Here is a 22,784-nt window from a genome sequence, read left to right on the forward strand (position 1 = left end):
GGTTTTGTCCCAGACAGTTTTTGATGGAATATTAACTATCCATATTTCCTGAACTTTGTTGTAAAACCTTCCTCCAAAAACTCTACATTTATGTAATTAAATTGAAATATATTTTTCTGAAGTTCTGTTGTTTCAGCTGCTGGATTTACTTGTAATGCTTGCTAGCATTATTTAGGTTTCATTGTGCAGAGAAATTGGCATTGAGTTTTGATCTATCAGACAGCTCTCTCGCTGCTGCAGTGCTAATAACCTATAAGTATCTGATCTGTCATGGTACTTGTTGCTGCTGTAGTTTAACAGGAATTCTATAATTGAAAGTTTTGGGGTTTGTATTTTTTTTGCTCACTTTCATGCAATATGACTTTTTTTCAGAAAAAATGCTAAAGTTCAGAAAAGGGGCAAGATAAATTTGATTGGTCGATTGCAACTTACTACAGAGAGGATGCGGGAAGAGGAGAATGAAGGAATAGTCCAGCTAAGAATATTGCGAACCCAGGCAAGTAACCTGCCAGAGGAATACAAAATTCCCCTATTTCTTTTGTTGCATTGTCATTACTGTAATTTGTTGTATTATCATTACATGCTGCCCACCATTGGATGTTGATGTATGAAATGGGTGCCTTTAAATGCCACTGGAAGTCACTTCTGCTGAATGACTCTAGATCCTTGTGAATACCTGATCCTGCATGTGTGTTGGCGCACTTATAGCTGTCAGCCTCCTGTTCTGAAGTACCAGGTCATCATCTTCAAAGAGGACAAAGCAGATGTTTCCCAAGTGGTGAAGGCATACAGTGTGGGGTGGGTGACAGCAGCAGATTGGCAAAGTTGACTGACACTGGCCACCACCATGAATAAACAGCATTGCTGATCTTGAGATCTCTTTGATCTGTATGAAAAGAATAATCTTGGAGGTGGAATCACGCTGTAGTACAGTACTATGACTTCTCCTTAGAGAAGTTGAAAAGTGCATCTTAGCTGTTCAAACTGCAGCTTCCTGCTCTGTAGTTGATAGTCAGCTACTCATGCCAAATCTTTTGAGCTGACAGTTTAAAAAAAGCCTGAATTTTTTCAGGCATCAGGGATCATTACATACAATGGAGTCTCATTTTGCCTTCAAGTTTCAGGTCTGTTCTGTCAGTCAGGCTGGATTGCAGGCCGTGCGCATTGTGGGTTGTACCACCTGATGTAACATGATGTAACCATTCTGGCAGCAGCAAGGTTAATGCCTGGTTGTACTTAGGAAATGAATGAAATGTTAACAAGGTATATCACGAGTCACCTAGTAAATTGCAACTTCTGCTCAGGGTGTGAGTTAACATTTGGTTTTAGTGAGTAATTCACACTCTAGATATGGGATTTAACTGCTCCTTTGACTGGAATTGTCTTACATCTCTTTCATCTTGCCAGTGCTTCATTCTTTTCCTCTATCAGCTTCTTTGTAAAAGCAGTTCTATATAGGCTAAAAAAATGCAGTGTATTTCTGATTTCTAAGGAAAAATACAGATTTCCTTGCTGTCTTTCCTTACCAGGAGCCTCCTATTAATACTGTGTTCATTTTGTCACTTCACCCAGGTATTTAATTTTTTTTTCTTGTGCCCCACTAGGAGGCTATCATCCAAATAATGAAGATGCGCAAGAAAATTACTAATGCCCAGCTTCAGACTGAACTGGTAGAAATATTGAAAAACATGTTCTTGCCACAAAAGAAAATGATAAAAGAGCAAATTGAATGGCTTATAGAGCACAAATATATCAGAAGAGATGAGTCGGATATCAACACCTTTATATACATGGCATAATTGGAGGACTCTGCGGGATGCTGAGAACATAAATGGAAGGGTGCTTGGACAGACAGCTGCAACAGTTTATGCTGCAGAAGGACTTGTTTTGACTTTCGTTACATATTAAAATCCCTGCCTTACCTTACAGAGGACTATATTTTGCCAATCTCATTCAGCTAGCATGATGGCATTCCCTTCATGTTGCACACTTTCAACAGCATGCTGTTTTGTGGGAAACTTGCATTCATGAAGAGCCCATTGTGAACTTTTTAAAGTAGATTTGATTTACACCCACCAGGAAGAATACAGGTTTGGGTTTTTAGATGACCAGTACTTGCACAAGGAAAAAATATTCAAATATTCATGCACTGAGGAACTGCTATTAGTTTTGTTTTGGGTTTGTTTTTTGTTTTGTTTGGTTTTGGTTTTTGGGTTGTTGGTTTGTTTTTTTTTTTAATGCAATTAGGACTAGAAGTAGCACTTTCACTTTTGTGTTTTGGATCAACAGAGTAATGTACTGTCCATCTCTGATCCTTTTCATGTAATAACATTTGAGAGACACAAACACATGCGTCACAACTGATCCGTATTTGTTACAGTTAAAACCTGTTTGCTAGAGCAGTGCTTCAATCTAGTAACTGGATTTTAATAATTAACATATTAAGTGACACAAAAGTAATTCCAAGTCATCGGTGATATTTTTCCCTAAACAAGAGATCATTGTTTTTAAATTGTTTCCTGTAAACAAGTGGATATGTTGTTACCTTAATTTGGACGGGTGATTTGCTACAATCCTTTTTGACAAGGTAAAAGTTTCTTGAATGATACTTGACTCTAAAAGCAGTTTTCTTGGGTGGGTCTGCTATAGGAACAGAAATATTAAGTGTATTTCCTTGTACATTTAATATTTATATTCCAAATATTTCAGTATGACTACATATATCAGGATGCATTAAAGAGTAATTTATGCACAACTCCCGCAGAAAGAGAATAACACTTGAAGATCCCTGTACTATTTCCTCAGTGGTAACTTTTATATACATGCAAGATTATTCCAATTGGACTAGTCAACATCTTTATATGAAAAACAAACCCTCTGCTTTCCATTTGGTAACTGGTAGGGTAGGAAGTACTCTTCTAATGAAAATGATAAAACGCTAAGGAAAAATACCTTGTTCAGTGTATGTAGAGAGAGTGCCAAACACACACCAGGAATCTCAACTTTTTAATGTTACCTCTTCCATTCTCAATCATCTGAGATAGTCATTTGGCACTGCCCTACTCTCTGTTGTTCTGAAATGTCCCAGCACGTACTGGAGCGATTCCATGAGTCATAGGAGCAGAGTGCCTGTCTTAGGACAAAGGTAAGTTGCGCTTTATTCAGTTCTGTATGAATATTTCTTCTATAAATTACAAGTGTGTGAAGTTATTTTTCAATTAACCAGTTGAACTATGACATCTAAAGGCCTCATCTTTGATGATGAAATGGGGAAGAAGATAAAATTAACTTTAGTCAAAAAAGAAAGCCTTCCAGTAAGTAAGAGGAGGAGTTTTACTTTCACATGGTTACAGTAAAATATGCAGGAGGAGTAGTTTAAAAGCAAACTCTCCAAGAATGGCTGTTTGCACCCTTAAGCAGGCTGTGTGCTCTGTTACTAATGTAAATGCCAGTGTGACTGCCTGAGAACAGTGTATTTGGACATCTGTTTGAGTAAGAAGTTTTTGGTAGTGAGGGTTTCATGACCAAGAGATGGAGAAATCAAGGCCTGGCCAATTACAATTGATTGAAATCCTATAGCTTGTGTTCATGCCTCTGTTGACACTCAAAAGTAGATGCTGTTTAAAAATATTGCATCTTTTATGTTGGCCCTGTGGTGTTGCAATTCAGAATCAAAAGGAAGTGGTGCTCTGTGTAGTTAACTAATGAAACTATTTGAACATTAGAAAACAAAATTCTAATAAAACACTTTGTGCTGCAAGACTTTCAGTCTTTGTAACTTTAAAGTAATAAATGTTTACTTGGGATAACGGGGAGAACATGACAGTCTGAGCACACTCTTCAACATGAAAAATTCCAACCCTGACCAGAGAAGCAAGGTGTGAAATGGTCACATGGAAAGAGCTGCCAAGGGGATAATGCTAATTTAGAAGCCATTGGTTAAATTTGAGAGAGAAGTTTAAGACAGATACAACTCTTTAGGAATCTGGAATGTATGTAGAAAGGAAAAGCTTGCTAAAAGCTAAGGAGCTACACATTCCCTCAACTAATAAATACAATACAACCTGATTGTTACCTATACAATTCTGAAAACCTGGGATGGAAATACAGTTGGTAATGTGCCTATGACATGGTCATTTTTCTTGAAATATATACCAGAAATGGATGTCGGGTTTTTTATGAAATCTAAGACAGACACCAGCAAATTTGTTAAAGATGCAGAATCACGTTTAGCATCCTTCATCAGGTCACTTCACCAATATGCACTTAAAACTAGTATTACCTGGGGCACAGGGAGATACCTGGGGTAAGCTGTTCTTTTGGGGAGGGTAGAGTTCAGATCTAAATGAAAACTATTCTTCACTTGCAATATGGCAACAACGCACTTTTAAGGCTGCAATTTTTAGCTATGAATATATATGTCCAAAGACCTAGCTTAAGGAGGTGCTGCATCTGAAAAACATGTTGCCACACACACTGCCACGGTGAATAGCTAAGGAATGAAATCTGGTATAGAAGGGGCGGGGGGAAATCGCTCTTAATGGGTTTAATTAAGAAATACTGTTAAATCTTTCTCTGTCCCAACAACCTGATGATAATCTCAGTTTCAATTCTGAAGTCTTCCATTTTCCTCTTTCCACAGTTGGTGTCCCTAGCTTCTCCTTTTACTCATTTATTTTTCGTTATGACTGTAATGCAGTTACATTTCCAAATGACAGTGTGACTTTCTCATTTTCATCTTTTTAAAATTAATATAAATGTTCTGAATGTTCACATCTTGCATTTATCTGCATTGGGATGCCATTGTCCTGTAAAGTGCAAATTTTAAAAATACAATTGGCAAAAAGATTTGATAGTTTTACAGAAAGATTTGCTATCTCAAACTGTTTTCTATTTTCATCTAAATGACTGGGATGCTATCTTTGTAATTTAATTCTTTAAGGTCATATTTGTGAAATAAACAATACATGAAAGCTTTCCTGTCAATATACACTATATGTAGTCTGGAGTGTTGAGCAAACTCGGGTTCCTGAGTTGTAATAACTATCTCCGTATGGTATTTACAATTTTGAATGTGTGCCACTACCAAGATAATAATGCTGTACAATTTTGAATGGTGGTAGTTTCTGTATGGCAGTCCAGCTGAACTATTTTGATGTACTGCTTAATTTTTGAATTTTATTTTTTAAGTTGTATAATTTATTTTCTTGCAAAATAAAAATGTAATTTAAAAGACTACTCATTTAGCAAGGTATTTTGGTGTCTCACCCTACAAAATTTTTAAGTTGAATTCAGGTGCTGCTCCAAAAATTGCCACTGTATGTATGAAATTTGCCTGACTTCAAGTCCCAGCAGATGTTATGATCAGAGTAATTAAAAAACAAAAGTGGAGACTTTAAATTCTTTTCTTGGTAAAAATTTTTACAAATGTAAGATTATATGTAGAGCTATTTAGTCTTCTGAATTCTATTAAAAGATGAGCTGTAGTCTTTCAGTCAGTGTATCAAAGCCTACCATGCCAAAAGTGGCTGGGAGTTGCCTAACTTAGTTTATGGCATTTTTAAAAAGGTTATGTTTCTGCAACTCACAGGGATGAACTTGGATTGCTGAATATTTTGGCTGATTTGTCTCTGAAGTGATTTACAAGGTGCATCACTGAAAGTTACTGGTGTTGCTGCGAGGACCTTCAGGGAGCTGATCCTGCAGTAAATCGTGATGTGGGAACAGTCACTTGCCTGAAGGAGTGCTTTTAATGTAATGGCTTTTCTTCTCTGATTGTTCTTGCCTTTTAATGTGAATCTCTTTTTACGTTTCAACTCTCTCCTGTAAGTGCAGCAGCTAACCATCGTGTTTTGTGCTCTCTGGTACATGCAGAGTTTAGAACTATTTGTATGGAATAAACAGCTATTTTTGAGTGAGGGCTCAGTACTGTGCATGGCAATTGGCCAACTGTCAGTTCATGTAGGAAGAGTTTTGATGGCAGGTTGCTATTATTATATTATAGTATAATTATATATATATTATATAATATATATAATATATTATTATATTCAGTTGGATACCATGCTTCAGCTCCTGCACAGCCTTTAAACACCTGCTAGAAAGAACAGCTGGAGTCATGAATGGCAGCTGCTGCTTCCCTCTGTGGATCCAGGGCATGGCCAAAGCAAATACCAGCTGCTGAGCTAAGCAAGAGCAGCACAGTGTGACTTTTTAATAGTCTGTGACTGGACATCAAAAGTAACCTTGAAATTAGTACATCATAGTCAATCTTGGTGAGAAGAGATGATGAAGAAATTAAAGAATGTTAGCAGGTTATATCCCTGAAAAAGAGCTTTATACCACAGAAGTAAAGGCAAGTTAAATGAGAATTTTCTGGGTTTTGTTCTACCTGTTTTCAGCATTACTTATTTCTGAAAAATATCTTCATCCAACCTGGGTGTTTTTGCTATATGGTACATATATATTTTCAGAGTAAAACCTTCAGTTTTTCCTGAGACAGTATTTATCAGTTCCTATGTTATGTATGATTTGAACTTGAAAACCGTCTCTAAATCAAAAGTCTAGACTAGACCACCTTAGAACATCAGCTACTGAGAGTCAAGGAAGCAAAGGAGTACAAATGCTTCCCTCGCCAGTGCCTGTCCCAGTCAGCCTCTTACTGCATGTCTGGAAAATCTTTGGATATATATGGAAAGCAAGAAGTATTTTACTTTTGAGAGCAAAGACAAAGTGAAATCCTCTCTCACAGGGAAATGAGATGTAGAACAGAAAATCAGTTGAAGTAGTTTTGACAAATGTTAGTTCTACAATGTGAAGATCAAATATTTAAAAAAAGTCAAGGTAGCAAATGGATGTTAACAGGTTGTTGAAATACTCTTGCTTTCTAGTGCTATATTACAAAGCCTAGTTCTTGGCATTTTTTCTAGTTTGGGGTACAAGTGGAAGGAAGTAAATGCTTGTTTATGTGACTGGCAGACCTCAGCTCTGGGGAATGCTTCATTCAGTTGTGGGTTACTGTAGCAGTATACTAACTCCTTCGGGGGCTAAAAAAGTGGTTGAGGAGAAGAGACTGATCAGAAACAAATACAGAATTGCTTGTCCTAGACTGTGTGCTCCAGCAAAATTCAGAGAAAGTAATTTTGTGTTCTGAACCTGTTCCTTTGAGATACAAAGCTGGCGACCAGGAAAGATCCAGGCTTTTCCTGGCCCGGCTCTGTGCATGTTGGAGAGACAGGGTGAAGAGGGGCACTGTCAGGCTGGCAAACAGCTGTAGGGATTTAGTGCTGGCCTTCCAGCACAAATGCAGGTTCAGAGACGAGAGAGCGTGCGGGGAGAAGGCACAGTGCAGCAGGGACCGTGGGACCGGGATGGGCAGCCTGAGCTCAGCTGCATCAGTCGCTCCGTGCAGGCAGCTGCCGCGACCCTTCTCGGCCACGCTTGAGTTCTGAGCTGACCAAGTCCGGGGTTTATGCCATGGCCAGGCAGGAAGGGGTTTAGCGGGAGTTAAGTTGCTGACTCCTCTGAAAGCAGCACTCGGCTGCAGCACAAGGGCACGCCAGGCACAAAGCGTGCCGGGCACAGCCATACTCGGCGCTTTCATCCCCACGGCCTTGTCGTGCGCAGGATGTTTCCGACACGGGATTAAATGTCCGCGGCTCAGGTCAGTTTAACCTGCAGGCGGGGCGGGCGAGGGCCGGGCCGAGGAGGGGCGGTGGCGGACAGGACACACCCCCGGGGGCTGGTTCTTCCCCGCAAGGATTTTCCAGCTGTCTCGATGCGGTTCGCTACCAGTGATTTTCTTTCTCGGCGAGGCATCCCAGGCTGTCCATCCCCCGCCTGGCCCCCAGGCGAGAGGAACGCGCCTGGCGCTGCGGAATCGCAGAATCCATTCGGTCAGAAAAGACCTCCGGGATCACCGAGTCCAACCCGTGACCCAGCCCCACCGTGTCACCCAGACCGTGGCACTGAGTGCCACGCCCACTCTTTCCTTAAGCGCCTCCAGGGACGGTGACCGGGCCGCCTCCCTGGGCAGCCCGTGGCGATGTCCGATCCCCCTTTCCCTGCAGGAATTCCGCCTGCTCGCCAGCCCAGCGGAGCTCCCGGCTCGGCCGGTCCCGCGCACGCGGCACCAGCGGCCCTCGGGCACCGCACGCGCCGGCCCCTCTGACGCCGCCGCCCGCCTTCCGCGCCAGCCAATGGCAGGGGCGGGTGTGGCACCTCCCCGCGCAGCGGGGCCAATGGCAGCGGGCAGGGGGCGGGGCGCCGCCGGCTATAGGCGGGGGCGGCGGCGGCGGTGAAGGTGACGGGGGCGCCGGCGGGAACATGGCGGCGGCAGCGGGGGCGATGCTGTGCGGGCGGCGGCCGGCAGCGGGGCTGCTGCGGGTGAGGCGACCCCGGGCCCGGCTTTACCTTCTCCCTGTCTGCGCAGCCCCAGGCCCGCCGCCGGGCCCGGAAAGGCTCGGCCAAGGTCACACTGCCCTGCGGCGGGGCGGCTGCGCCCCCTCCCCTCACCCGTGCGGGAACCCCCGGACCGGGAGGCGGCCGAGCGGTGGGAGCGGGCCCCGGGCCGGGAGGGGGTGAAGGGCGGCCTCTCCCGCCCCCGCAGCGCCGGGCCCCGCACTGAGCCCGGCGGGACCTTTATCCGCGATCCTGAGCGCGGCTTTTTCCACTGTCAGCGCCGCGGGTGCCGAGCCCTGCCGAGCCATGGTACCGCTGCAGCCATGGCGGTGTCCCGGCCGGGCCGGGCCTGCACTCGGCTGCGATTCCTCTAATTAAGTAGTGTGCAGATATAAATTTCCACCTGCGGGTGTTGTTTCTCAGCTGGGCAGTGGGATGCTGCTGCCCCCAAAGCCGGTGTGGCTGGCAGCGCTGCTGGCGCTGTGGGGCAGGTGCTGGCACCGGCACGGCGGTGGGAGCTGTGCTGGGAGACAGGAGGCGAGTGGATCGCATCCGAATTGCCATATGCCAGGCTGGAGGTGGCATTTCACCAGCTGTGGAAGTGGGTCCTTCCTTCCTTCCTTCCTTCCTTCCTTCCTTCCTTCCTTCCTTCGCGACAGAGCATGAATACTCCTAGTAGTTGCCAGCTGCACTTGGTAAACAATTGTCTGGTTAGTCCAGTTCAAATTTCAGGCCTTGTGCAGTAAGAGTATTTATGGTCGTATAGGTATTTATTTTACTAGGCTTTGTTTTTTTTGTTCTAGCCCTTGGAAGCGCTGCTGTTAAAGCCCTCTAAGGGACATAATTTTTTTTCAGGGAGAAGTTTTAAATTAAACTTCCAGCTGGCTATTATAACTTGAGCTGGGGAGAAAACCAGACAAAAATCGCCGACCAAAACAAAAATCAAACAACTAATTCAGAACAGTAAAAGAACCCATCTTTTTGTTAGTTGAAGGCTGGTAAATGAAGAAAAGAAAGAGGCTAAATTTTTGTGTTGAGACACAACCAGAAGGCATTGTGTAATTTATAAAAACTTGGTGTTCTTGTGGTGTCCTTAAGCAGTTGTTTTTAATTAGTATTTATTTAGCTGTAATTCAGTAATTACAGATTACTGTAGAAGTTTCTAGTGTGCTGAAATGTTGTCTCAGGAAATGGCTAAAGAAAGTGGTTTAAGGCACTAATAGAAAGATCATTCTGTCAATATGAAATAATGCCTACAGATATAATTTTGTATCTTTGCACTGCTTAATTAGATGAAGCTACTGGCTGGTGAATTAGACTGCTCTTTTTTCTTGGTTTTGTTTTATTATCCTATCTTGGTGTGATGTTCTGAATAGGATATCTTCATTTTTGTTTATAAAACACCAAGGGAGTGGGAGTTGTAGATGCAAGCTGCCACTGTTTAGAAGCAGTGGAGTTAGTGGTAGGAATGAATGAACAAAGTCCAGGGAAGCAGACAGAGGGACTTTTTCAAGATAACAGCACTCACCCCTGGCTTAGATATATGCTATAGGTGTACATAACAGACTTGGACAAAATGAATTTGGCGTTGTTTTTGAAGGAGTATTTGTTTATTTTTCAGAAAACATTTTATCACAGATGTTATGGTGAGACTGTACTAGACTACACTTCTTTGCAAAGGCATGTTATGATTTTTTTCATATTTTCCAGTGTTTCTTAGATACTAATTTTTGAAATAATGACTTCTATGAAAATGGGTACATTACAGAATGAAACAGTATGGCACTGGCTTTCTTGATGTGAGATTCTGAGGCCTTTCTTGTTTTCAGGCTCTGAAGTACACAAGCCGTGGCTATGCATCACAGCGAACTTTAAATGTAAGTATAAAGCACTCTCTGACTAATCAACTGCTGGTTTAGATCTGTTTGTTAATCACTGACATTTTTAAGAAAATCATCACAAAAAAACTGGGTTAAAGACAGTGTCACTTGTGCCCAAGCCACATTTTACTGCAAAATCAGAAATAAGTCAGATTGCAGTTTATTTTGGTTGGCTAAGTGTGGGACGAAATTAGAAGTGTGTCAGCTGATGTAAGCTTCGTGAAACTCTCAACCCAGGATGGGAAAATACAGCTGATTTCAACTGATTCCTTTGGAATTATTTGTGTTTTCCTGCAACTTGCTATTACAACGTGAAAGGTGAGGACAAGTTTGTTACTGTCACTGATGATGAAGGGGTTACAGTAATAGACAGCCCTTCATAGTTTTAAACAAGTATTGTTTGTCTTTATTTTTTTCCTAGTGTTTTCTTTCTTTTTCTGTCTGTCTGAATGGAAAAACCCTCATGACCAGGCCCTGTAAAGCTTTGTGGTTAACTTTCACTGGAACCAATACAGCTGGAAGTAATCATTGCTGCTTCTTGACAGCTCTCAGGGGCAGCCAGAGGTCTGGCATGTGCATCTTTTTGGTGCCAGGTTCTCATGCTGCTCTCACAGGGTTATCAGGTGCACATGTGGATGTAGCACTATAGCTAAGAGGCAAAATAAGAGTAAATTGTCTTTACTACTAGCATAGGGCTGGATGTCATAGGGCTGGATGTCATAAACTGCTGCTTGCACGTTATTCTGGCACCTGGGCTTTTGGATATATCCAGGGGTGGAGACCTCACAACCACTCTGGGTAACCCGTGTCAATTGGTGCCCACTGTGCACCACTGAAAAGAGTTTGGCTCTACCTTCTTTACACCCTTCCTTGCAGTATTAATATACTCACCTCCATGGTGAGGTGCTGCTGTTGGAGTTCTCTGTGGCACTACAGCCTCTGTTGCATCAGCCACTCCTCCTTTGGTGTCACCAGCAAACCTGCTGAGGGTGCACTGCACCATCATCCAGTTCCCTAATGAAGATGTGACACAGGACTGGAGCAGTACTGACCCCTGCTAACTGGCCTCCAACCAGACTTTGTACCTCTGTCACCACCCCAGCCTGGCCATTCAGCCCTTTTCTCTCCCCCTCACCATCTGCTTGTCTAGCCCATAGTTCATTAGCTTCTCTATGAGGATTGTATGGGAGACAGAGGTGAAAGCCTCACTGTAGTCCAGGTGGGCCATGTCTGCTCTCCCCTCCTCTACCAGAGCAGTCACTTCACTGTAGAAGGCTGGCAGTTTGTCTGAGCATGGCTGCCCCTTGGTGAATCCCTGCTGATGACTCCTGATGATTTTCTTGTTCGTGTAAATGTTTTTATAGGATTAGTTGTTTCATCCCTTTCCAGGGGTTAAGATGGCTCTCACTGACCTGTAGTTCCCTGGGTCCTCTTTCTTACCCTTATTGAGGTTTGGAGTAATGCTTGGCTTTCCTCCAGTCCTTGGGCACCACACATAATTGCTGTGACTATCTCAACATTATTGAAAGTGACCTTAAAAAGTCACGTGCCAGCTCCCACAGAACTCATGGGGGCAATCTGGTCAGGACCCATGGATTTATGTATGTCCAGTTTGCCCTGACTTGTTCCTCTTTCACCAAGGGTGCATCTTCCTTGCTCCACCCTTCCCCCAGTCTCTGGAGCCTGGGATTCCTGAAGGCTGCTCTTAGCACTGAAGACTGAGGCAAATCAGGCATTCAGTATTTCAGCCTTGTCCTTTGTCACCAAGGAGGCCTCTATTTTCCTTGCTTCTTAGGTGCTCATGGAAGCCCTTCCTTTATTTTTGACGTTCCTTCCCAGATTTAATTCTTGGCTTTATGACCTCTTCCCTGCATTCTCAGACTGTGTGCCAGATTCTCAGTCCCTGTTTCCATCTCTTGTATGATTCATTTTTGTGTGAGTTTTGGTATCCATCCTGGCATTTTTACCCAACTTATTGCTCGTTGGAATGGATTGCTCTGGAGCTTGGAGGGGTCCTCTTTGAACTTCAACCAGCTTTCTTTGTTCCCCCTTTGCTGCAGAATGTTCAGGATTCTTACAAACATCCTCAATGCCAAGGCTGAGCTCCATGCACTCCACCTGTTGTGTCCCATAACATGCAAGGCCTCTCCTGTGCCCCCTTGCCTTGTCTTCTTGACCTGTCCTTCCTGGAGAGCCCTTATCCCTCATGGCAGCACTCCAGCCATGTGAGCCATCTCACACAGCTCCATGATCCCAAGGCTGTAGTGCTGCAGCTGCACACCAATCTCCTCATGTTTGCTCTCCATGCTGCGCGCACTAATGCAGATTTTAGTGCTCTGAAACACTTGCAGGGTGAAAGAGAAGCTGTGGCATCAGTTTAATAATAACAAGTGGATAAATTTTAAAAATACTGCTATAAGTGTGCAATTGTGAGAGAGATTGTGACTTTTACTCTGTCCTTCTGCACTTAGGAGGTGGTGATAGCAAGTGCTGTAAGGACACCTATTGGATCTTTCCAAGGGTCTCTTTCCTCACTGCCAGCCAATAAACTTGGTTCCATTGCAATTAAGGGAGCAATTGCCAGAGCAGGTATGCATACACATTTTTTTTTCCTGTGACAAAGAAAACCTTAAGTGGCTTGGTAATGTAAAAAACCTGCAGTGTCCTGGATTTTTTGCTCCTGTGGCATTTTTAAGTCTATCCACAAAAGCCATTTAAGTAAAGTTGACTGTCAGACTTTTATTCAATCTGAATTAAGGGCTGCTCCTAGGAGCAGAATGTAGCCTGGGGGTATCTGTGCTATTCCATATGTGATTGAACATGGTATTTGGTTTGTTGGGATGGGTTTTTATGACATGTGTAAGCTGATGCAAAGGCTGCTTGCTCCTGAGACCAGTGGCCTTTCCTTTCCCTGCCTGGTTTTTATGTGGGTGCGTGTACCTGAAGGACAGCCTTGTCAGCCTTTTGATGGATTCAGTCTAGCAAAAAAGTATTTTTTAGGGAAGAGGAGGGTTTATACTACAAGAACTTGGACACCAGGGCTGTTGCAAGAGATGCAGCAGGAGAGCAGACCTCTGTGGTGGCAGCTTGCTGTGGTCTTGGCTTGCCCTTGCTAAACAAACAAAATTGTCTTTAGACATAATTCTAGCACAGAAAAAGTTTGGGGCATTTAACTAGCCACGAAAATTGAGCTTCTCAGGTGATTAGTAAGACTTGGAAATGTTGACTTCAATGAAATAACTGCAGCTTGTCCTGCAGAGTGACCGAGGAATTATCTTCTGGGGGGATCACCAGTTCACCATGCTCCATGAATATGAGGGTAGAAATCTGGAATACACCCACTGAGGCCTGGGTTCTGTTAGCATATGGGTTGGATGTGGCAAGTTTTATTAGTCTTTGATAGAAAACTTCAATGAGAACTTTTGTCAAAAGGATCCTGAATCAAAACAATTTTGTTTTGTAGGAATCCCTGCAGAAGAAGTGAAAGAGGCTTATATGGGCAATGTCCTGCAGGCTGGACAAGGACAAGCTCCAGCCAGACAAGCAGTTTTGGGTGCAGGTAATCCTTCTCTTTGCACTGGGGTTGAAGGTTTTCTGTTTTTATGTAGCTGGGATGGGATCTACTGGGCTGTGAGTTAAAGCAGAGTGGTGGTGCCCTTTGTCAGGACAGTCCATGGGTGCTTTTTGCCCTGTGATGGGTGAAGGGTGCACATTGCACTCATGCAAGTGGGATGTTATTGCCTAAAGTGTTTGCAGTACTGGAGACCAGGCTGGTAATTCCATAGTACTTTACATTAGTGATGGATGCTCTGAATCTTTCACAAAACAGTGTGTTTTCTCTTCAGTGTATCATTATTCTTAATTCTTACTGGATGAAGAGTCATTGAGTTTCTTTCAGCTCATGACTATGTACAACTCATCTTCCTATGGAGTCTGGAGCTGACACTGGAGGGATTCACTCTATGTTAGCTATAACATGAAAGTTATTGGGGTGCAGAAATTATTTTCTTCGCCCTTCTTCTGCAGGGGTGGGATTCCATACCTTAGCTTGTTTCTAGGTAAGACTGTAGGTCAGGGAGGAACCATGTACTTTCTTGGATCTGTTGTACATTTTTGAAGGAAAAGGAACTACTTCCACGTTAGGCAAAGTGATAAATATGGCTCTCTTCATTCACAGAAATATATGGTGTCTTGAGTTGGAGGGGACCTTAAAGATCTCATTCCAAGCCCTCTGCTGTGGGCAAGGACTCCTTCCATTAGACCAGGGTGCTCAGAGCCCTGCCCAGCCTGGCCTGGGGTCTGTCTTGTTGCCAGTTGCTAAATTCTGCTGCTTATTTATGCTTTTTCAGCCTTGGGTGCTGCTTAGAGGCAGAGATCAGGGTTTTGGGAACAGGAGCAGTTCTGGAGTCCCTTCCTTGATCTTCCATTTCCTTGCCTTTCCCCTTATCACAAGTCAGTTTTGGAAGGGGAGAAACAACAGGGGTTTCCAAGAACTATGAATAAGTGTAGATAAATTGCCTTGGCAGGCTAAACAGTGCAAGCTGGACATCCTGGGCTTAGATAAAAACTGGTGCCATATGAAATATTGCTGAACACCAATAAAATACTGAAGTCTGCCCTCCAAATAACAGCTGTACAAACTTCTCTGACTCAGGTCTGCCGATCGCCACTCCTACCACAACTGTCAATAAAGTCTGTGCTTCAGGCATGAAATCAATCATGATGGCAGCACAAAGCCTGATGTGTGGGAGTCAGGTATGTGGATTTTGTGCTGTTCTATGGAAAAAACCACACAGTTAATGTTGTATATCCTGTCCTGCCAATAGCTGTGCTCTTTGATTAGGGATTGTATTTTGGCTTGGGATAATAAAGCTAATTAGCAAGGGCTTGTTTTGTTTATGCAACCCTAATTTTATAGTTGTTTAAGTATGTGTGCATTCAAAACAGAAAAGAAAGTAAACACTATAGTTGGAAAATTCAGATGTGTTTTTAGAGCTGAAGAAACAAGGTGGATTGTTTGGGGTATTTATCTCATCTCTCTACCCCCACCCCATCTACCAGTCCAGCCCCCCAAAATATAATTAAGGGAATTTTCAAGCTTTCAATTTTGAAAAGATGAAGAAATTTTTATGTACTTAGTTTTTGGTGAGTTGACTTTCAGACAGTGTTAACACTTAATTGAATTAAATACACATATTCAAGCAATGTTGTTTCCAAGTACACTAAAGATTTGTCTGGCTTGCTTATTGTTTTAGAAGAAGCAGAATTTATTGTTGGTGAATAAGCTTTTCCATGACAGAGCTTGATGAAGGAGAATTGCTCATCTCTGTCAACTTTCTTACAAGATTTTCTGTACAATGGGAAAAAAGTTCTGTCACTTGATGGGGGGATAGGAGAATACATCATTTTCAGTAAGCCATTAAATGCTGTGCAGCAAAGAATGTGGGAGAAGTGTGAATGTGAAGAAAGACATTTCAGTTTTGTTTTTAATTCCACTCCCAAAGCATTTTGGCAGCATCTTTGGTTCAATTCACTTATATATATTTTTGGCTTTAAAAGTAAGTGGCTCATAAGCGAAGAATACTTTTCTGTGTGTGTTTAAAACAAAAGTGTTTAAATTTTGATGTGCCTTCTGTGGAAATCACAGTGTAACTGGAGTTAAGCAACTGCTTTATTGCTTTGGCCTTGCCCTGCAGAAACCAGCACTTTGTCGGGGGCCTGCTGAAATTGTTGGAAATCTTGTCACCAGACTTTGAACCAGGCCCAGCATGTCTTTGTAAACAGCTACATTTGGATGTAGTCATTTATATCCAATGACTTCATGAGAGTGCTTGTGCCTTTGGTTGGTTTGACAGATGTAGGCCATGAGCTCTGAATGGAAGTGGAATTTTCAGCTGAATTAATCATACAAGCTGTGCTGCCAGTCTCAGCAGAATCAGAGACTCAGCCAGTTATTAGCCTCTAGAGCAATAAATTATGGGGGGGTTGGTATTGGTTTGTTTTTCCTGGCTGTGGGCTGTGAGGTATCTGTGGTATGACAGTGATGGTTCCCAGTGGCTTGAGTCAGCGTACACCATTATAGAAACAATTGTATTGGCTCTCTCTCCAGGTCTTTCATTTCATGGAATTTAAATGCCAGGGATTCTTGTTCCTCTCGTCTGCTCCTGCTTCCATATCCTCCACTGCCTTTCCAATATATCTGTCTTTTCAATAGATTTGTCTTCAGCCTTCTTTTTTTTTTTCCCTTTATTACTTCATGTCATGTTTCTGCCAGGTTGGATTACCTATCTTCAGTTGTTCCTGTTTGCTTTTTAAATGCATAAAGGGTGTTCTTTTTATCTCCTTCTCTAAGACTTCTGAGAAGTATAAAGTGCCCATGCTTAAGCTTTTGCTAATACTGTTCCTGCAAGAAGTCATGGATAACACACTCCATGATTACTAATTTTATCTTGTTTCCTTTGGGCAGGATGTCATGGTTGCTGGTGGAATGGAGAGCATGTCCAATGTTCCCTACACCATGAGCAGAGGGGCAACACCTTATGGAGGACTAAAGCTGGAAGACCTGATAGTAAAAGATGGGCTGACAGATGCTTACAACCATATCCATATGGTAAATATTCCTGCACAGTGCTCATGTATCAACTATAGATAGACCTGATGCAGATCTGAAAAGCTTGCTGATAGTTGTTATGAAACTGCTTCCTCTAGCAAGCCTGGAAATGAGGAGGAAAAAAGTCTTCCATTTCCAGGTTTCCTGCAGTGCCAGCCCAGAATAGCAGAGTTTGTAATTACCTGTCTCTGCAGTCTGAATAGCCTAAAGCAAGGATTAAGAGAAAAATGAATTCTGCTGCTGATGGGTTGCTGTTGCTCCATCTGAGGGAGGGAGCCATCAGGTTGCTTGGTGTCTGGGAGGATATCTGCTCTGAAGGATCCAGCAGCTCATGTTTTTCCCTCCCCCAGAGTACATATCTCATATCTCCTGTGGGAAGGTTTGAGTCAGCTGGTGTGCTTACTCATCAGCAGGGTAACTTAATTGGACAAACAAGGGCAAACTTTGGATGGGTTTGGAAAACAACTGATGCAAAGGCAGTCAAGAACAATCACCAGGGAAGAAAAGTTTAAAAAGGGAATGGCTGCTTTCAGCTTATGAATATTTCTGACCTTTACCCAGTGGTAATTCACAGCTGTGGGGCATTATTGATTGATCAGTTGGGATACAGGAAAACGTGTCATGAAGAATATTTACTTTGATCCATAGATTTGGTACAGACCTCACTTGTGTATGATTTATTCTTTTTGTACTCTAGTGCTTAGGCTATGTGGGAATGTTGAAACTCATTCCCACATTTCAGCTAAAATGGATTTTGAATGTGAGGATTTTATAGGAATCTATAGGGTGGCTTTGATAGTTCCCTCATGTGAGGAAAAATTTGAGCAGTTGGTTATAATACACCAAGATTTAATAGACTGGGACAGTATGTTGGAACCTTTTGTCTGTCTTATAGCAGATGTAGGTTGTTTGGAAAGCCTTGACAGTCTGTGTGAGAACATACAAGAAAGTCCGTAGGATGGCTTTGGGAATTAGTCTTGTCTGTGTTTTGGCAATAGCCTAAGTTGCTGGTGCTTGAGGTTTGAAGACTTAAATTTCATTCATTACATAGACATTACATAGAAGTGAACTTGCTTATTTGAATAACTGGAGGAACACAATACTAAAGGGTTTTGTGTTGATTTATTGAGTTTTCCAATGGAATGAGAGGCGGAACAAAACCTTTTAAGGGCAAATCCTTCCAGTTGACCAAATGATTTTTTTAAAAAAAATTGTCACTGGGTATTTAGACAGTGATGGTAATGAATTGTGAGTATATAATTACAATCATGATTTGCCTATATAAAAAATTATTTGGTTGTTTTGTTCTACTTATTTCAGCACAGTTATTAGGAAAAAGGGATACATATTTTTATTTCTGCAGTTTTTAGAGAGTCTGAAGGCCCTGTGTCTTGTCCTGTTTTTGTAGTCCTTAGAATAGGCAGGGTAAAAATAATGGAGTGAAAATACTAGGAAAATGATGTGAACATGTGGTTCTGTGGCTGAACAATGATCTTCAGTCTCTGAAGATGTCAGCCCTAAGCACTTTAAACTTGCTTTTGCATGCAGTTTAACTGAAAAAAAAAAAAGCTTTATAAGGAAAGTTCGTTTATGGCTTTGTTAATCTGGATCCAGAACACATTTACTAAATCTGACAATTGTATTTCAAAACCAGAAGTTGCTATTTGTTCATGACTGTAAATCGGAAATGGACACCAAGTATTACTCACATTCAGTTCTGGAAATCTGCTGGTTGGATTTTTTTTCAGTTGTAGTTGAGCTTTGCATCGTCAGGAACACCAAACCTAACAGGCCTGTTTTCCTCCAAGGGCAACTGTGCTGAGAACACTGCCAAGAAGTTCACTATTTCCAGAGAGGAGCAAGACACTTATGCCATAGGCTCTTACACCAAGAGCAAAACAGCCTGGGACTCAGGAGTACTGAAAAATGAAATAGTTCCTGTCACTATTTCAAAAAAAGGTATTGTGGAAAGGTGTGATGAGATGAATTTTGTTTCTTATAGAAAGCTGTAATGTTGTCTGTGTTCAGTGCAAATTAGATTGTTTAAACATGTGAATCTCAGGAGCATTCGTTTTGATCACCCAAGAATTTTCTGTTAGGCAGACTTTCTGGTCAACAGCAGTCAGTGACCTGTCATCTGGTTTTTGTTTTTCAGTTTTTCTTCAATGTTGCATACCATATCTTTTTCTTTTTTGGTCTAAGTGAAAGTTAGCTATTGAATTTAGTTATGGCTTAAGGACATCTGTTTGTATCTATTTGTTTTAATTTAACATTAAAGATAGGCTCTTTGTCCTTTTTGTTCAGCCACTGGGAAGTATAAATGGATTTTCTGCAAATAAATTTGATTAAGGAATAACTTTTTTTTTTTCAGTTCATGTAAGCACATTTCTTAATATGCATTTTTACATACATTTGCACTTTTTTACTGAAATACCTTATTTATATAAGGCAGTAAGTATTTAGTCAACTGTTCTACAGAATACTAAACCAAATCTGAATTTCAGGGAAGCCAGATACAGAAGTGAAAGAAGATGAAGAATACAAACGTGTTGATTTCAGTAAAGTTCCAAAGCTGAAAGCTGTTTTCCAAAAAGAAAATGGTAAATATTGTTAACAGAACTGCTTAATTTTCTGCCAAGTGCAGGGATGCTTTGTCAGGGTGGAGAGTACTGTTCACAAGGGCATGAATGCTCAACAACAGCCCTTTTATTTTTAAATGTCTGCTGAGGTAAAGAAACGTGCTGCACAACAGCATGAACTGGCTTGGATTAAAAGATGGTCCAAGAGCCTTAAAGCAGTGAACACCTCTCTTTGGGACATTCACCAAAGAGGGTGACAGGTGGGTTTCAGTTTCAGTGGGCTTTGGTCTCTGCCAGGTGTAAACTCCTGTTGCTGTGCAGCTGGAGTGGCTTTACAGAGTTGCCATTGCTTCCTGAATCTGTAATTGATAAATTTTCCTGGCTAAAACTGCCTCATTCACAATGAGCTGGAATTCTGTGACAATGCCAGCGGTGCAGCAGCCATGGAAGGCATGATCTAAGCTAGCATGGGATAAGGATACAAGTACCTGTGGCTGCATTTGTTTCCTCAAATAGATATCAAAAACTAACTCATTTTTAGTTAACTCAGTGCAACAGGTTTCACCAAATGATTGAGACTTCATGTTCAATGAACTCAGGGAGAAACAATCCTTCACAGGATATACATGAGCTGTTTTGCATAACACTTTCACCTCTGCCTAAGGAATGTTTTTCCTTCTCTAGGAACAGTTACAGCTGCTAATGCCAGCACTCTGAATGATGGAGCAGCTGCTTTGGTGCTGATGACTACAGATGCAGCCCACAGACTGAAAGTCAAACCTTTGGCACGGATAGTAGGTATGATCTGCTTTACCTCTAGGAAAGTCCTGGAAAATACCCACATAGTGTGCTCTCAGGCTGGGAGTCCTGTTATGGCTGCATCTTCCCAGCACAGTCCTTGAAACTTCAAGTGTTACACCAGCAGACTTTTGACCATAAACAGAATATTCTATATATAATAATAAAAATCTGAAAATATTATTGTGTGACTTACTTAGGGCAGTACGTTTTAGATGCAGCTATTTCATAGACTGTGGTATTCAGAATTTCTCTATCTTGGCAGTGTTTGCTGCTTGCAAAGAGAGAAAATAATGTATGGTATAAACACAAGGTTTCAAAGACTTTTTCTGATTTTTTTCATTTTTCAGCTTTTGCAGATGCTGCTGTTGATCCTATTGACTTTCCAATTGCACCTGCATATGCTGTTCCTAAGGTAAGAATAAAACTGAGTGGGTTTTGGAAAAAAAAGCTTCCCTAGCATTCCACTGTTGGTTCATCCCGTCTCAGTGGGTCTTCTTGAATTAGGATTGAAATTTTAATGATAGTGACAGAGAACAGATGTTTTGCAGAGGACCAAGGCTAGACTGCAGATCTTCAGAGTTAAAAAATTTCTCACACCTGTTTTGAAGGGAATATTGTTCTGTATTGCTTTTAGCAACTTTTGACATGTTTACACCTTTGAAGTTTTGCAGCTTGTATGGCCAAAAGGCAAAGTAAGTATGATTATACACGGGTAGACTTGTTCTAAAAGGGAAGTGTATAGTGTGAGGCAGTACTGTGTCATTTTAAATGGATTTTCTGTAGCAGCAGTCTTAGTGTTGTGTGATGGAAATGCATCCTTGGATGGGCTGCTCTCCATTCTTTCTTTGGTGAAAACTCAAGTTTCTGGTTCAGTCCCTCAGTTTTGCTTTTTCCCATCTGACAAAAAGGTTCCTAAATGTGAATTTGTGAATCAGACTATGGGGAGCCTGAGTCACTGACTTCAAAATAGACCTATTATTTCTTTAATTAGTTTCCTAATTTTTTCATAGTAGTAATTATTTTGTATTATTTCTAGATTCTAAGTGAGACAGGCCTGAAAAAAGAAGACATTGCAATGTGGGAAATTAACGAAGCATTCAGTGTTGTGGTGCTGGCCAATATTAAAATGCTGGACATTGATCCACAAAAAGTAAATATTCATGGAGGAGCTGTCTCTCTTGGACATCCAATAGGGTAAGCAAAATAAGCTCTGGCTTTTCTCTTCACAGAGGCATTGTCTTCTAGGTATTGAGTTTTAAGCAAGTGAGAGTATGTTTGAATTTAATTCTTGATTTGGTTGTGGGAGATCTGTTCCTTCTTTGAAAGAGCGTTGCTGCATGTAGAGGTACTCTGTAATATACAGGCTGACATGGAGGTGATTTCTTTATCCCAAAGAAACTTTATCTATACATACACAAACAAAAATGCCAAGTTGAAGAACCTTTGTGTTGATTCCTCTCTAGCTCCAGTACTCAATCTGTATTGCACAGGACTGCAGACAAAAGGATTGTTTCAGTTTTTCTGTTGGTGCTGTGTTCTGCCAATGTCCCTGTGTAGGTCAGATTAAGAATTTCCTTTAAACTAAGCTATGTTCTTTTGTTTTTCTGATATCTAGAATGTCTGGGGCAAGAATTGTCGTTCACATGGCACATGCTTTGAAACCAGGACAATATGGTCTTGCAGGAATCTGCAATGGAGGAGGAGGTGCTTCTGCAATGCTGATACAGAAGCTGTAGCCCAAGCAGCATGAGAAACACAGCCTTAAAAGCTCTCTGATCAAAACTGAGTGGTAGCTGTTACATCTTATTTATCAATCAGTGGATGAATTCTGTAACTGCTATTCTAAAATTTCCTAAGGCATCAATGATTACTGATCCAGACAACTGGCCCTTTATTGCTTTATCAGTTCAACTTTTTATACAGTACAAGTAAGCAATGTCAAATTTTAATTTTGGCTTGACATCTGACAATAAAGAATGTTAATTCTATGGCTCCCTCTGTCACTGACTTATCATTTCTTAAAGGCCGTTGAAAAGGAATTCTCTTGGTAACCCACAGAGAGCTACTACTGGAAATGGCTGTTTTCTCCTAAAAGTCATTTGCAGTATGACAGCAGCTTGGTAGTGAAGATACTTTTTTCTTATGAAAGTGATGGATAATTCACATCTTCATTAGAATCAGAGTGCCTGAGCTGAAACATTATGGTGGGTAGTGGATGGCCCAGGCTAGAGATACCTTTGGTCTCAAACAGCAAATTAATTTGAAGTGTTACCATCACTATTAACCATTTTATGCTTAAGACAGTTTTGGTGCTTGCCTGCCCTAGTCCCTCTGACAATTACAATTAGAACTTAGTGTTTAATACTGGACTCTTGATCTTCAAAAACAACTGAAAACCAGGACTTTTCTATTCAGTATCTGCAAAGCTGCTTAGGGGAATTAAAAACATCAAGCAAGACAGACAACTTTTTATTAAAACAAAAATATTTATTCAAGCTGTAAATGCTATGCAGT

The 22,784-nt window shown here is 41.7% G+C and overlaps 2 protein-coding genes across 2 annotated transcripts in view; both read left to right on the forward strand.

Annotated features, from left to right (window-relative positions):
• CUL5 (cullin 5) overlaps positions 1-5,238 on the forward strand; it is a 31,863-nt gene extending 26,625 nt beyond the window's left edge. Inside the window, exons 18-19 of the mRNA XM_005482554.4 lie at positions 373-496; positions 1,605-5,238. Of these exons, the coding sequence (XP_005482611.1) occupies positions 373-496; positions 1,605-1,799 (319 nt within the window). The 3' untranslated portion in view covers positions 1,800-5,238. The remainder of the gene's footprint in view (positions 1-372; positions 497-1,604) is intronic.
• Positions 5,239-8,252: 3,014 nt separating this feature from the next.
• Positions 8,253-22,262, forward strand: ACAT1 (acetyl-CoA acetyltransferase 1). The gene is made up of 12 exons (XM_005482553.4): positions 8,253-8,385; positions 10,230-10,277; positions 12,752-12,869; positions 13,744-13,839; positions 14,935-15,035; positions 16,747-16,890; positions 18,699-18,849; positions 19,395-19,490; positions 20,154-20,267; positions 20,618-20,682; positions 21,307-21,464; positions 21,886-22,262. The coding sequence occupies exons 1-12, from the start codon at positions 8,326-8,328 to the stop codon at positions 22,004-22,006; spliced, it is 1,272 nt and encodes a 423-aa protein (XP_005482610.1). The 5' UTR covers positions 8,253-8,325; the 3' UTR covers positions 22,007-22,262.
• The last annotated feature ends 522 nt before the right edge of the window (positions 22,263-22,784 follow it).

This window comes from Zonotrichia albicollis, chromosome 2, assembly GCF_047830755.1.
Source record: "Zonotrichia albicollis isolate bZonAlb1 chromosome 2, bZonAlb1.hap1, whole genome shotgun sequence".
In the NCBI taxonomy this organism is placed as follows: Eukaryota; Metazoa; Chordata; class Aves; order Passeriformes; family Passerellidae; genus Zonotrichia; species Zonotrichia albicollis.

Excerpts from the sequence above, each read along its gene's own strand:
- ACAT1 (XM_005482553.4), top strand. The coding sequence starts at position 8,326 with ATGGCGGCGGCAGCGGGGGCGATGCTGTGCGGGCGGCGGCCGGCAGCG. Across the intron at positions 8,386-10,229 it reads CGGCAGCGGGGCTGCTGCGG|GCTCTGAAGTACACAAGCCG; the intron begins GTGAGGCGACCC and ends TCTTGTTTTCAG. Across the intron at positions 13,840-14,934 it reads ACAAGCAGTTTTGGGTGCAG|GTCTGCCGATCGCCACTCCT; the intron begins GTAATCCTTCTC and ends TCTCTGACTCAG.